The sequence below is a fragment of the Osmerus mordax genome, chromosome 3 (assembly GCF_038355195.1).
Source record: "Osmerus mordax isolate fOsmMor3 chromosome 3, fOsmMor3.pri, whole genome shotgun sequence".
Lineage (NCBI taxonomy): Eukaryota > Metazoa > Chordata > Actinopteri > Osmeriformes > Osmeridae > Osmerus > Osmerus mordax.
Window position 1 is genome coordinate 12,970,279 of NC_090052.1, and position 14,289 is coordinate 12,984,567.

A 14,289-nucleotide genomic window follows, 5' to 3' on the forward strand; every position below is an offset into this window, starting at 1 on the left:
TCGGCCTTGTATCGGCCTTTAGAGTGGAGGGGAGCTTCGGATGTTGTTGAAAAAATATTTCTAGTTTGCCAGCATTGCCACAATTTTCGCTCTTTATGCTTCATTTTTGGATCAATAGATAGCTAATTCTGTGCTGGTCGTAGACAGTTGTCTGTTGAATCCAACAGACGTACACATTTGTTCAGAGCCCCACGAAAGCGAAGGCAAGTCCAACTCTCGCCCCATAGAGACCAATGCAAATCTGGTGACAAAATCGTCAGAGAACGCAAAAAGAACAAGATTTTGAAACTGCCGGTAGAGTCGTATTTCTGACCGCATAGAAATATCAAGGACATCTCTGGTTTCGACAGAGTCTTGGGTCTCGGAAAATATCTTTATTTTTTGGATTGGACGTATAGTTTTGCGTCTAGGTTAACTTGTTTGAGGTGTGGATTCTAGCTAAATTTCTGTTATTCTCTGCCCTCAGCGCGTTAGCCATCATAGCAGCACCATCACCGTGGCAACCACACAATCACGCGCCACTCAGTCTCTTACACAGGTGATTGGTATTAGCTGATTAGTGGAGTCACAAGACGGAGCTATTCAGTCAACTCGTCTGCTCATCATTCCGTCCTGACGTCTTCTCTGGTGAGTAACTGTGAGCCGCTAACCGCTAATGATTTAAATGATATAAATACTAGGGATGGAAGAACGATGCCTTGTGAAGCTTTGGTGGTTTCTTCCGGATTGTGCCGGCCCAAAGAGCCGAACTATCGGCGCATTGAAAATGAACAGCGTCATATAGCAGCCGTTTAAACTGTCTGAATGAGGCGTAGTGGTTGTCTCCGACGGTAGACTACCCTACGTTATTTAATATTTTAATTAAAGCTACATGTGTTCATTTTTATCTGATATTAGTGCTCACACATTAAAATGTTGTGATACATCTGAAGGCCGTTAGAATCATATCATTTTCTCACAGTAAAAGGTAAAGAATATCTTCCGAGATTCCCTGCACTGGGGCGCGAACTCGGGTAACCAGCCTCGCATTATCAATACGTTGTCGTACAACGCTATAACCAGCTACACCACCGAAAAAAACGTAACCTGTTGATGCGGGTGGACGGAATTTATACGATACGGTTTTTATATCAATTAAACTAGATTACACAGATTTTTTCTTATTCTTAACATTTGTGATATGTAGGCCTATTGTGAACTGGAGGGATTTTTACTAATTATTATTACTGTTGACAATGTTGACGAATCATCAACATTTGTTTTCTGGGCACTGTATAGACCTACCTAGTCCTATCATGTTACGTTTCATTTCAATAAAATAACACAACACCCAAGTGCACGGATTTATAATTATTACAATACGGATTTGGCTAAATAATAATGACTGATGGAAGAAACTCGAGCGATGCCTGGTGCTGCCTCTCTGGCAATGTGAGATTTGTCTTTAACAAGAAGCGGTGGCTTCGTTCCTTCTATGGCTCTGGTTCAGAAGAGCGGCTAAACTTCGAACCAGTTTGTGACGTTTGAAGCATTGAACGTCATCTATCACGTGGTTTGTAATTTGATACAACCTCCAAAAGACTTTTTCGAAATTGTGCGTATTGGTTTTGCGACACAAGCATCGATGCGTCAGTGTCATACGTCTCATCCCTAATAAATACAATATAACGTTTTAAAAAGGCGTTGAAGTTAGTTTGTAACTCGTACAGAGTTTATACATGAATGGAAGTGAAATATTTTCCCTGTATTGCATACGCTAACGCTTGCTTAACACTAGCATAGCAGCTATTGTCACTTTAGCCAGCTAGCTAGCTAACCGGTTAGCGTGGCTAAAGTCAGTGCTAGCCGCTATGCTAGTGTTAGCTGAGCGTAACGTCATGCTATCATGTTCATAACCAACGTGGCGCGAATTTGTTGAGATATTGTGAAAACGTAACATACAACATAACGCGTTTATAGGCTCATCCTGTCCTTACTATATGGTAGCTTCGGTGTTCACATAGAGCTCTGAGACCTGTGTACGAACCATAATTGTGTAAATTATAATGACGCCGTATGACTTATTTTAGAGTGTTGGTGGAGCTAACTAATAATTGATCGTGGCAGCTTTAATGTTGTGTCCCATGCTGAGACAGTTGCATTATGTTTAAGTCCTTGACATGCAGTAACACATATTGAAGGTATACAATTGAATGCTGTTGACAACACAGGATTACCTCGAAGTCACACTTAAATGTACATTTTGCATGTGATGTTGATAATAAATAAAGAACCCGAGAGTACTTAAAGTGAGCTATGAGGTTGGTTTTCTGAAGTGAACTGAAAATGTCTCTTTCTCCCTCTCTTTATCCCTCACCCTCCTTTGTCCTGCAGGCTGACTCTGAAGAGTAAGTTCACATACATTGTTATGGTTTATGCTAGAACTAAACTGATATTACATTGGTTTACAGTTTAGAATGTCTTCCCATCATAATAATCCGTCTTGACACAAATTATGTCCCTTACCTACTTAACAATAATCACCCAACCTTAAGTTCTAGAGTGAAATGGGATGTGATACACTGTTTTTTGGAGAAGAATGGAAATGTAATGTATTTCTCTCCTCACTTTTTCTGTTTCCTCTCTGTTTTTAACTACAGACCATCACTGGTCTGTAGTCACTCCTAGGTGACTTCACAGTAAGTTCACACGAGTTAAAACTGAATGCAGTTTGTTAAAACACATTGTGAAGTTGTTGTGAAACACTCCCAGCTGCGCTGCCTGTGAGTCTGTGGCTCTTTTCGAGATTCCTGTCCACGAATCCCCTTATTTCTTAACAAACGCTTTCTATTCTGAAATATTTGCAGAACATTGAAGGAAAATGCAATGACTTTCACGGCTCCGTGAATTCAGAGAATCAGCTTTTAATTGTGGATTGTTAACATCTTATGAATAAACACGCTTCTTAAACTTTTAATCTATTTAAAATACACTTTTAAAGTATTATATAGTTGGTTCATAATTAAATGAAGTGTGGTAATCGTAAAAGGCAAACCCTGTAAAAGGAGAGCTGGCAGCAGCAACTCTGTGAGACATCTGAACCAGTCTACTTAATGATACATTTAGAACCAGCATTGTTTTTAATATAAATAAGTGAAGTATTACTTGTGGTAGACTGTTTTATATCCTAGTTATTTGAGCAAATTCTGCATTTTAGCTTTAAACGTACCTTAAATTGATCTTCAAACTGCTGTCTAAAGTGTTTTGTATTGTCTTCCAGGTGTCCTTCTGTCCAGCATCTCTTCTCTATCACATTGGCTCTATCTCTCCTGTACCTTGTATCCACTCTGTCTACATGTTGGCTCTCTGTCTCTCCTGTCACATCTACCGCTCTGTCTTTTGCATTTGGCAACTCACACTTTGTATTCCCCTCTATCCCACTCTGATGTTGGTAATCTTTGGCAAATGAATGGAACAAACTCTGGAGCCCTTTTTCGGACCTGAATTTTGGACTAAACCTTGGTCACAAGGACCTGTGTGTTGGCTTGACTTGGGTTACCGGTACCCGATCTCAGATTTGAATAATCTGAGAGGCTCTCTTCTCTCACCCTCACCTCTTACTTCTCCTGTCTACAACTCATACACTTATCTAATATAAAACACTTGCTGTTTTTACAACTTAGACTAAGCCATTTCTGAGACTTTTTCCAACACAATTGGTTTGAACAAAACTGAAAACTTAATTCAGAAACTGTAAAAGACAACACATAACATACACATTTAGTTGTAATTGATAATTGACACGCTACATTTCCAAATATATAATTTCTTATGAAAGTTCATCATTAAATTAACATAATTCAAGCTCTCTTGTTACTTTACATAAAAAGCAATTGTAGTAAAAGTCTATATTATAAAATAAGTTAATTTCCTGATCGTTGTTTCTTTGGAGATCTGCTGTTCGTACCTAAAGTTTGGTTTGGTAGCAGATATCTTCACTCTAAAACTAACGTACATTATTTCAATCATTCACTGTATATGTGTGTTTAGTTGATTTACTTTGTTCATACTGAAATAAAACAAAGCCATCTATAAGGAGGAAGTGGATTTATTGGGAGTTGCTGCCTTCTGTCTGCAGACCCGACGTTCTTCAGAAGCTTTCATCCATCATTACTTTTCCAAGACAACTCTTCCTGATTTACAATATAAAACACTAGTTGGGTGTGCTTTGCCTTCGGCAAGGGCACAACCTTTGTTCTCTCACATATATATTATTATTATTATTATTTTTGCCCCCCTAAAACTCAGTCAATATTTGGCCTACATAGACAACGTAGGTGTCAAAAGTTTCGTCTTGGTAGCGATTGAGTTGCTTCTATTGGAATTTACGTTCCGTTGCGTGGTTTGGGCTTAAGTTAAGTTTTTGTGGCGAAAAGTGAAGCTAACGGTGGCTAATTTGCTAGCCACAGTCACTGACGTTACTAACGTCACTGCGTCACTAACGTCACGAAAACACGCGTGACTACCTTTGGCAGAACATTCGTTTCGCATCTGTTAACCTGGGGGATAGCTAGGCTAACTATAGCTTTACTGCAAGGCAGCTGCAGAAACGCCACAAGCAAAGAGGCCAGGGTGATAACTATTTACTCATTTTACTTTGTGATATGACACACAATTGTCATGTGTAATGTACAGTATAAGCTGATATTATTAAGGAAGTACATCTACTTTCGGAAACAGTAGTCTACTATTTCACTGAAGTATTAGCATCATGACATTAGCCTGTGTTGCCCGGGCAACACATACTACAGTGGTCTATGATGTAGCGTTATCTGTTTTCAATCGTTAAAATAAACATTCCTCACATATACATTTTCGTTGTAGGATTTATTCTGACATTAGTAAACGATTTGTTGGTGAAATTACCATTACCTGTGGTTTCAAACCAGTGTAGCTCACTGCAACACTGTAGCTTACGTGAGACACACTACAAAAACTATCTACAAAAAAATCTACACTACACAGCTGTTTAGGATTTCAAAAGGCGACAGAACATGTTCGGCTCTCCCCTTACTTAAATCAAAAGTCTATCTAACTACTAACCTGAACTTCATTGCCACAGCCTAAACGTTGTCAATCTGTTCATGAAAATAATTAATTTCATCTTAAACCGTACAACGGACCGTTAAATCCAATTCAACCAACGCAATCGCTACCAAGACGAACACAGCAGTAGTCTAGTACTGTACCGTAGTAGTACAATTTACCGGGGCAGCTTCTCCACACAGGGCTATATCGCATTTTGCGTTGTTACTGACAATGATCGCTACCAGTGAACTTTTTATGAATGAGCGATTTTCCACTAAATAAATGTCAAGCTTATTTACGTTTTTGGGGGCATATTTTCAGTTAGCAGATGGTACTGTTTGAATCGCGATTCTATCTTCTGCCGGTAGTCGTAGAATAATCTTCAAAGCGGGTTCTTTATTAATGAATGAATGCAATATGAGTAGGCTAAATGCCTGAAAATATCACGAGAAGGGACAACTTAAAAGGACGTTTAAGTCATAGAGATTAGGTCCATTTTTACACCGGTCTGCCAAATGTATTCGTTTTGATTCAGCCTGTCAGCTGCCTCTTGCAGGGGAAATGAGAAGACATCATATTTCATTCTACACTTCACTCGTATTTTGAGTTGTAAATGAGCAGCAAAAAAAAGATGCTTTTAAATCTATGTAATCTTTATAAATAATAAGTAGGCCCGATGCATTTTTATATAAAATATACAGACCCCTGTGCAACCGATGCAAGCAAGCACACCCTACAATTTCCCCAGAAATTGTATCCTCTCTAGTATTATAAGTTACTCTCTGCTGGTAAGTGCAAACAGTTGAGTATCAGATCACTGCTGATATTAGATAACTGGTTGTGGATTGATGGAAAATATCTTTTTAGTGTATTTAATTTATACAGAACAGATTGTGATATACAGTTAGGTTCATAAGTATTTGGACATTGACACAATTTTCATCATTTTGGCTCTGTATACCACCACAATGGCTTTGAAATGAAACAATCAAGATGTGCTTTAAGTGCAGACTTTCAGCTTTAATTTCAGGGTATTTACATCCAAATCAGGTGAACGGTGTATGAATTGCAATACATTTTATATGTGGCCCCCCCCTTTTTAAGGGACCAAAAGTAATTGGACAATTGGCTGCTCAGCTGTTCCATGGCCAGGTGTATGTTATTCCCTCATAAAGGGAGTTCGTTATTTCATTGACAAGGAGCAGATAAAAGGTCTAGAGTTCATTTCAAGTATGGTATTTGTGTTTGGAATCTGTTGCTGTCAACTCTCAATATGAAGTCCAAAGAGCTGTCACCATCAGTGAAGCAAGCCATCGTTAGGCTGAAAAATCAAAACAAACCTATCAGAGAGATAGCAAAAACATTAGGTGTGGCCAAATCAACTGTTTGGTACATTCTTAAAAAGAAAGAACGCACTGGTGAGCTCAGCAACACCAAAATACCCGGAAGACCACGGAAAACAACTTTGGTGGATGACAGAAGAATTCTTTCCCTGGTGAAGAAAAACCCCTTCACAACAGTTGGCCAGATCAAGAACACTCTCCAGGAGGTAGGCGTATCTGTGTCAAAGTCAACAATTAAGAGAAGACTTCACCAGAGTAAATACAGAGGGTTCACCACAAGATGTAAACCATTGGTGAGTCTCAAAAACAGGAAGACCAGATTAGAGTTTGCCAAAAAACATCTAAAAGAGCCTGTACAGTTCTGGAACAACATCCTATGGACAGATGAGACCAAGATCAACTTGTACCAGAATGATGGGAAGAGAAGAGTATGGAGAAGGGAAGGAACTGCTCATGATCCAAAGCATACCACCTCATCAGTGAAGCATGGTGGAGGTAGTGTTATGGCGTGGGCATGTATGGCTGCCAATGGAACTGGTTCCCTTGTATTTATCGATGATGTGACTGCTGACAAAAGCAGTAGGATGAATTCTGAAGTGTTTCGGGCAATATTATCTGCTCAGATTCAGCCAAATGCTTCAGAACTCATAGGACGGCGCTTCACAGTGCAGATGGACAATGACCCGAAGCATACTGCGAAAGCAACCAAAGGCAAAGAAGTGGAATGTTCTGCAATGGCCAAGTCAATCACCTGACCTAAATCCAATTGAGCATGCATTTCACTTGCTAAAGACAAAACTGAAGGGAAAATGCCCCAAGAACAAGCAGGAACTGAAGACAGTTGCAGTAGAGGCCTGGCAGAGCATCACCAGGGACGAAACCCAGCGTCTGGTGATGTCTATGGGTTCCAGACTTCAGGCTGTCATTGACTGCAAAGGATATGCAACCAAGTATTAAAAGTGACAATTAGATTTATGATTATGTTAGTTTGTCGAATTATTTTTGGTCCCTTTAAAGGGAGGGGCCACATATAAAATGTGTTGTAATTCCTACACCGTTCACCTGATTAGGATGTAAATACCCTGAAATTAAAGCTGAAAGTCTGCACTTAAAGCACATCTTGATTGTTTCATTTCAAATCCATTGTGGTGGATTTGAAAATGAAACAATGTTTGAAAATTGTTTCAATGTCCAAATACTTATGGACCTAACTGTATGTGTGCACCGTCTGTCACAAAGCATAATTTCCAAACCAAGTGAGACCCAGTAAAAGGTTAAACTATGTACAAAACCCAGACATGGTTGCAGCATGCCTGACAGGAAAGTACGTCCATGTGTGATGATGAGTGCAGAGATGAACAGCAGTGCAATGTGCCTGATGAGAGAAAGGAAGAGTGGATCTGTCACACCTGCCATAATCATCTTAAAGATGGATTCATGCCAACACTCGCTGTAGCCAACAACTTGGAGCTCACTGACATTCCACCTGAACTGTGTGACCTCAACATATTGGAGAGACATCTCATAGCCAAGTGCATAGCGTTTGCAAAGATCATTCCTCTTCCCAAAGGACGACAGAGAGCGATACATGGAAACGTGGTTTGTGTCCCGTCTGAGGTGCAGGAAACAGTGGAAGCGTTACCCAGACTGAGAAGTGAGTCTCAAGTGATGAGAGTAAAACTGAAGAGACGATTGTGTTACAGAGGTCATCAGCTGATCCAGACTGTCACCTGGTCTAAACTAGTGCAGGTGCTGCATAAACTCAAACGCATTCATCCACAATATCAGGACATCACTATCAGAGATGAGGCTGAGCTATGTGACCCAACACTTCCTGATGAAGATGAGGATTATGAGGATGCCACTATGGATGAGAACGACTATGATGATGCTGATTTAAAGGAAATTGATATGTGTGAGAAAAGTGCACTGTGTGAGTCAGAAATTGAGCTTGATGGAAAGCAGGATGTTGACATGATGTCTTGTGATGGTGAACAACCAGAGGAGCAAAGAGATGATGAAGAACAGGAAGGTGACATGCCTAACGGTGGTTTTGCTCTAGAATCATGTCTTCAGCCATGTGATGTTTCAGAGGAGATTTTATGTTTCAGTGAAGGAATCTCTGCAAATGCATTTGAATTTGAATTGTGGTCACGATTTCGCAGACACGTTCTTAAAATGAAAATGCTTTTCTGGAAATGCATTTGAATTTGAATTGTGGTCACGATTTTGCAACCACATTCTTAAAATGCAAATGCATTTCTGGAAATGGATTTGCATTTGAATTTTGGTAACGGTCCGCATTGCCGGTAGTAAGTCGAACTTGTTCCCGGTGAGGGTTGGACTCCGCCAGGGCTGCCCTTTGTCACCGATTCTGTTCATAACTTATATGGACAGAATTTCTAGGCGCAGCCAGGGCGTTGAGGGGGTCCGGTTTGGTGACCTCAGGATTGGGTCGCTGCTTTTTGCGGATGATGTGGTCCTGTTGGCTTCATCGGGCCGTGACCTCCAGCTCTCACTGGAGCGGTTTGCAACCGAATGCGAAGCGGCTGGGATGGGAATCAGCACCTCCAAATCTGAGGCCATGGTTATCGACCGGAAAAAGGTGGAGTGCAATCTCCGGGTCGGGGAGGAGATCTTGTCCCAAGCGGAGGAGTTCAAGTATCTCGGGGTCTTGTTCACGAGTGAGGGAAGGATGGAGCGCGAGATCGACAGGCGGATTGGTGCGGCGTCCGCAGTGATGCGGGCTCTGCATCGGTCCGTTGTGGTGAAGAAGGAGCTGAGTCGAAAGGCGAAGCTCTCTATTTACCAGTCGATCTACGTTCCTACCCTCACCTATGGTCACGAACTGTGGGTAGTGACCGAAAGAACGATATCGCAATACAAGCGGCCGAAATGAGTTTTCTCCGCAGGGTGTCCGGGCTCTCCCTTAGAGATAGGGTGAGAAGCTCGGTCATCCGGGAGGGGCTCAGAGTAGAACCGCTGCTCCTCCGCGTCGAGAGGGGCCAGTTGAGGTGGCTCGGGCATCTGATAAGGATGCCTCCTGGACGCCTCCCTGGTGAGGTGTTCTGGGCACGTCCCACTGGGAAGAGGCCCCGGGGAAGACCCAGGACACGCTGGAGGGACTATGTCTCTCGGCTGGCCTGGGAACGCCTGCTTAGGTTGCTGCCCCCGCGACCCGACCCCCGGACAAGCGGAAGATGATGGATGGATTTTGGTAACGATTGGCTTCCATAATTCCAAGGTATACTTTTAAGTACTTTAGGAAGTATACTTTATGAAGTGAAAGTGCACAACACAGGTTACTTTACAGTATTCAAAAGTAAACTTTGAAATACACTATAAGTTTAAAGTGTACTAAATGACCTAAAAAGTGGGCCAATTCAGTTTACTTAGTACACAAATAGTATATAAATAAGTACACTGCTAGTATACTTTAAGTAACATGATAATAGTATACTTTTTATACTAAGTATACTTACAAAATAAACTTGAAGTGTACTTCTTTTTTGTAAGGGATATATGCTGGGGCAGGGACAGATAGTGAGTTGGACTTCGTGAACCAACCCAAACTCTGTTGTGGGTAGGAAAACGTAGACAACCCCAGAGCTCTGTACTTGTTGTTCCAACTGCTGCATTAAAGCTGATATTACATTACATTTAGCCATATTATCGGACCTCTGCGACTCCAGACCACTCTTTCTAGAACACAGATTTGTGTCATTGAATACCATCATTACATATTGTAATAGACACAAATAATTTAAATCCTTCACTACCAAAGGCGTTTGCAGACCTGTGGAAAAGTCCACATTTGCAGTTTGTCTAATGTTTTCAATGTTTTGTTCCAGTACTTCATCTTTGAGTATTACATTGAAATAATATAATTTGATCTAAATCGGGTCTAATGCCTTGAAGTGAGTAAGTCTGTGCACATAATCTTAACTCTCTTGTACAAACTTGTAGGCTACAAAACGTATTTTGTTTTCAAAACTTCTATCTAAATGTCTGTCTTACATTTAATGTCCCCACACTCCCGTATTTCATTTGTGCATTGTTGGATTGTCAATTGTTGATATTGCTGGAAGGGAATAAATTAGTAAATCAAGTAATCTGGTAAATAATAATAACAGTTACAATTGTAACTACAGTATACGTCAGAAACAATTTTGTCTAAAATCGGTTGATTAAATTGTGCAAATGAGGGTCTATGTTACTGACATATCTGTGGGAGAGGATGAAGAGCTTTTCATACAGTATTTGGCTTGATGATGGCAACCTATTTGATGTATAGATGTTTCAAGTAATAGGACAGGATAGCATTCACATACATCTCTGTCTCCTCCCTCCCTCCCTCCCTCCCTCCCTCTCTCTCTCTCTCTCTCTCTCTCTCTCCCTCTCTCTCTCTCTCTCCCCCTCTCTCTCATACACACACACCTTCTCTGAATGTATTTCTAGTAAGTAGAAATGGTTAACCCACCACTATAAATGTTTGTACTGACAACTCGTATATCGTATACAGTTCACAATGGGTAGTTAACAAATGGCACAATAAATTCCAATTCCAAATTTTAAGATTTTTTTCTAAAATGACAAACTCGTTTTCTCATCTCATATTATAAAGGGTATTGCTAATAAATTGCCCAGGGAGAAACTCAGCACACAGCAAACAATTTCAACAGAATCCCAAAACACCAATCTACACAAAATCTTTACTCCTATTCAATAAATTAAAGTATATCTAACTGTATTACACTGGCATATCTGTTCATTTTGTACAGAAAATTGGGTCAGTTTGTATACATGTAATGGTGGGCACAATGAGCTCCAACAACTACAACAACAAACAAGAGTCAGTTTTTGCTCTGCTCAGACTTCTGTTTCCGGCGGGCCTCACGTAGTGCCTCCAGGGTCTCGCGGGGGTCCAGGACGAAAGCCAGGGCCATGGCCGCTGTGCCGTCGCCGCTCTGGCGGGAGAAGCACAGGAAGGTGGCCCAGAGGAATGCACAGCAGCCCATGAACGCCGTCCGCAGGTACAGTGGCATTAGCACAAAGTTCAGTAACTGTTGGAGGGAGGGGGATGAGGAAGAAAAGGTCACAGATGTCAAAAGTGGAGATTTGTTTTTGCATGTGTTTATGTATATACTCTAGTTTGTGCATGTGTGTGAGAAAGTGAGATACAGAAAAAGAGAGAAGACTGACAGAGTGACCAAAATAGATTGCATGAGGGGGGGGGGGCATCCTTGTGTCACTGAGAACAAACTCAGACAGGTGTGGCAGTTCAGCAATCTGAGGTTCGGTGGTTAAGTGCTCACTGTAAACATACGTTCCTTATCAGTCACTATAAATAAACAATGAGACAGTCTTGCAGCTCCGAACTGCAAACAGAGCAGAAATAAGACATTTTGTTTACATTTAGCAGATGCTCCAGAGCGACTTACAGTAAGTACAGGGACATTCCCCCTGAGGCAAGTAGGGTGAAGTGCCTTGCCCAAGGCGACAATGTCATGGGCACGGCCGGGAATCGATCCTGCAACCTTCTGATTAATAGCTCGATTCCCTAACCGCTCAGTCATCTGACTTGTTTGACATGTTATGGCATCTAAACCACTACTGCGTGGTACTCTGATGTCTCGACTTGATTAATGAAAACAAACACTCATCACACACACATTAAGTAATCTTCATGTATCAATACAGTGGTCTACAGTAAAAAAAAAAAAAAAATCTTTCTTATTTACCTGCATGAAAGGCCAATACAAGAGTCCAGTCTGAAATATAATGGAACACACAAACATTATAACCCTGACATCCTCCCTACAATCCAGTACAGCCAGTTCTTCTTAAAGGTCACTTACTATACAAAGTCTCTGTACTTTGCCTTGAGTGCAGTATGATGCTATTTATACCAGGCTTGCCATATCACAATGCCAGCATCCTTCTTAGGTTACACATAAACGTTTACTATTATAATCGACAACAGTGTCCGGATTATGGTTTTCTCTTAAATTATTTTAGACAGCCTTGATTTTCCTTGAAAACTATAGTAATGATAACACGCGCATGGCAGAGATTCAACTGCGCAATAGCGGTACCAATCTGGGTTAATCGGGGGTGAGCTCGTTCCGGAAGGTGACTTTCCTAGGGCCCTGTTCGTTTAGCCTTACCTTCCACGTGTTGAAGAACTTCTCCCTCCAGTCCTCAAAGACATCATCTTTGCCCTCCAAAAGACTCACACCTTAAAGGGAGATATTTAATCAACACTAAAGAAATCCTGTTCGAAAGCTAGGCCTAGGCTATTAGGTTACGCACTAATCAAATGTGTACCGCGCTTGCTTGCTCTATGACTGACATGGGTTTATACACATTTTAAGTCCCAGGTAAAACGTGTTAACAGCGCAGTGATTTAAACAAATGACTGATTGCCCTGTTTCATTCTGTTAGCTACTGTTAGCTCTACCTGTGTAGAAGACACTTGTCGCCAATGGCGACGCAAAACTTTGGTCCAGAAGGAGTTTGCGGAGAACCATGCCGGCTGATTTTCCTGGAAAACGTTGTTCCAACGCTCGTAACCAAAAGTAGTTGAAATTGCCGTGGAAGCTTATTGCAACGATAGCCACATTATGAGTGTGTTTCCAGTCCATCTGCTCTTTCTGCGCCATGAGTTGATGCACTAAATCCCCACCGGCAAATAAACATCCATAAAGGGTAACGTTAGCCAGCCAAGGAAAACGTTTAACGGCTTCTTTTAGAACAACTTTTCTCATTTTGACACGAAGAGACCTCCGTGGTTCTGGAGAATAAATAGGCTACCGTATAAATTCCCTCTACTCACGAACCATACCGGCTAATTTAAACTAAACCGTTAGTTACCCAGCCAACACGACAGTTCTTATTAATTAAGGTAAGGATTCGACGTTCTAGTTGGTTTAGGCCCTACTGTTGAACATCATTAAAATTTAGTTTCAAAAACTAATCTCTATGAATACCAACCATCTCATTTTAAAAACGTCCAGTGAGGTAGTGTCATAGCGCATTAACACCGCTACAGTCTGATTTGGACGAGAGAAACGAATAGGTTAAATGCCTATCCCTAGTTAGTCGGCTATGTAATTATTTTCGTCAAATAATAAAAACCGTAATAGATACAAGAATTTAGAACGACGTTTAAATGTCAACATTCCATTAATATGAAAAACTGGTAACTTTCTATATCCTATCCTTGGTCTAGTGATAGGCTACTCCGATTTGCCTCCGGTTGAATGAGGGGCATCCAAATCCTGAGCTTTAATTGCTAATCTGGGATTGTGTCGCCGCGCTCAGATTTATATCGCGCACCAACTGCTCGACAAAGCTTTACAAGATCCGTTTGTTGTGAAACAATTGTACAGAGTTGGTTTGGAATAATCTGTTCTCTGTCAGATCTGTTTTGCTGGGTATTCTGTGCGCGTTCTTTACGCACAATACAGCTTTGAGTATTCTCTCTCTCTCTCTCTCTCTCTCTCTCTCTCTCTCTCTCTCTCTCTCTCTCTCTCTCTCTCTCTCTCTCTCTCTCTCTCTCTCTCATAGTAGCTCAAAATTGATCAGAAATTACCACTCTGCTTTGCTCTTTGCATTTTTTTTGTTCTTTCTCCTCCTTGTACCCCTATACAGTACTGTACCCTGCATTTCACAAACTTGTCCTTTGTCTCTGTGATACTGTAATTCTTGTTCTTTGTTGATATGAACCCGCAACTAGTCAAAATCTATTGAGCAGTCAGTACTGTTACTGTAACAAATGGAAAGCACAATATTCAGGGCCATACAATTTGGTCATTGTATGGTAGTATACAGCCTAAAATGCACTGTACTACAGTATACAATACTGAAAGGGACAAAA

General features: G+C 41.0%; 1 protein-coding gene across 1 annotated transcript; it reads right to left on the reverse strand.

Moving 5' to 3' along the window:
- Nucleotides 1-10,966: 10,966 nt before the first annotated feature.
- Nucleotides 10,967-13,355, reverse strand: LOC136941000 (mpv17-like protein). The gene is made up of 4 exons (XM_067233365.1): nt 12,871-13,355; nt 12,578-12,648; nt 12,152-12,181; nt 10,967-11,473 (listed from the first exon to the last, which is right to left on the reverse strand). The coding sequence occupies exons 1-4, from the start codon at nt 13,175-13,177 to the stop codon at nt 11,264-11,266; spliced, it is 618 nt and encodes a 205-aa protein (XP_067089466.1). The 5' UTR covers nt 13,178-13,355; the 3' UTR covers nt 10,967-11,263.
- Nucleotides 13,356-14,289: the final 934 nt, after the last annotated feature.

Bases quoted from the DNA above. Each gene is read 5' to 3' on its own strand.
- LOC136941000 (XM_067233365.1), bottom strand. From the start codon at position 13,177: ATGAGAAAAGTTGTTCTAAAAGAAGCCGTTAAACGTTTTCCTTGGCTG. The intron at 12,182-12,577 runs GTAAGGCTAAAC...ATTATATTTCAG, and splicing joins AGTTCTTCAACACGTGGAAG to ACTGGACTCTTGTATTGGCC. The intron at 11,474-12,151 runs GTAAATAAGAAA...TCCCTCCAACAG, and splicing joins TGTATTGGCCTTTCATGCAG to TTACTGAACTTTGTGCTAAT.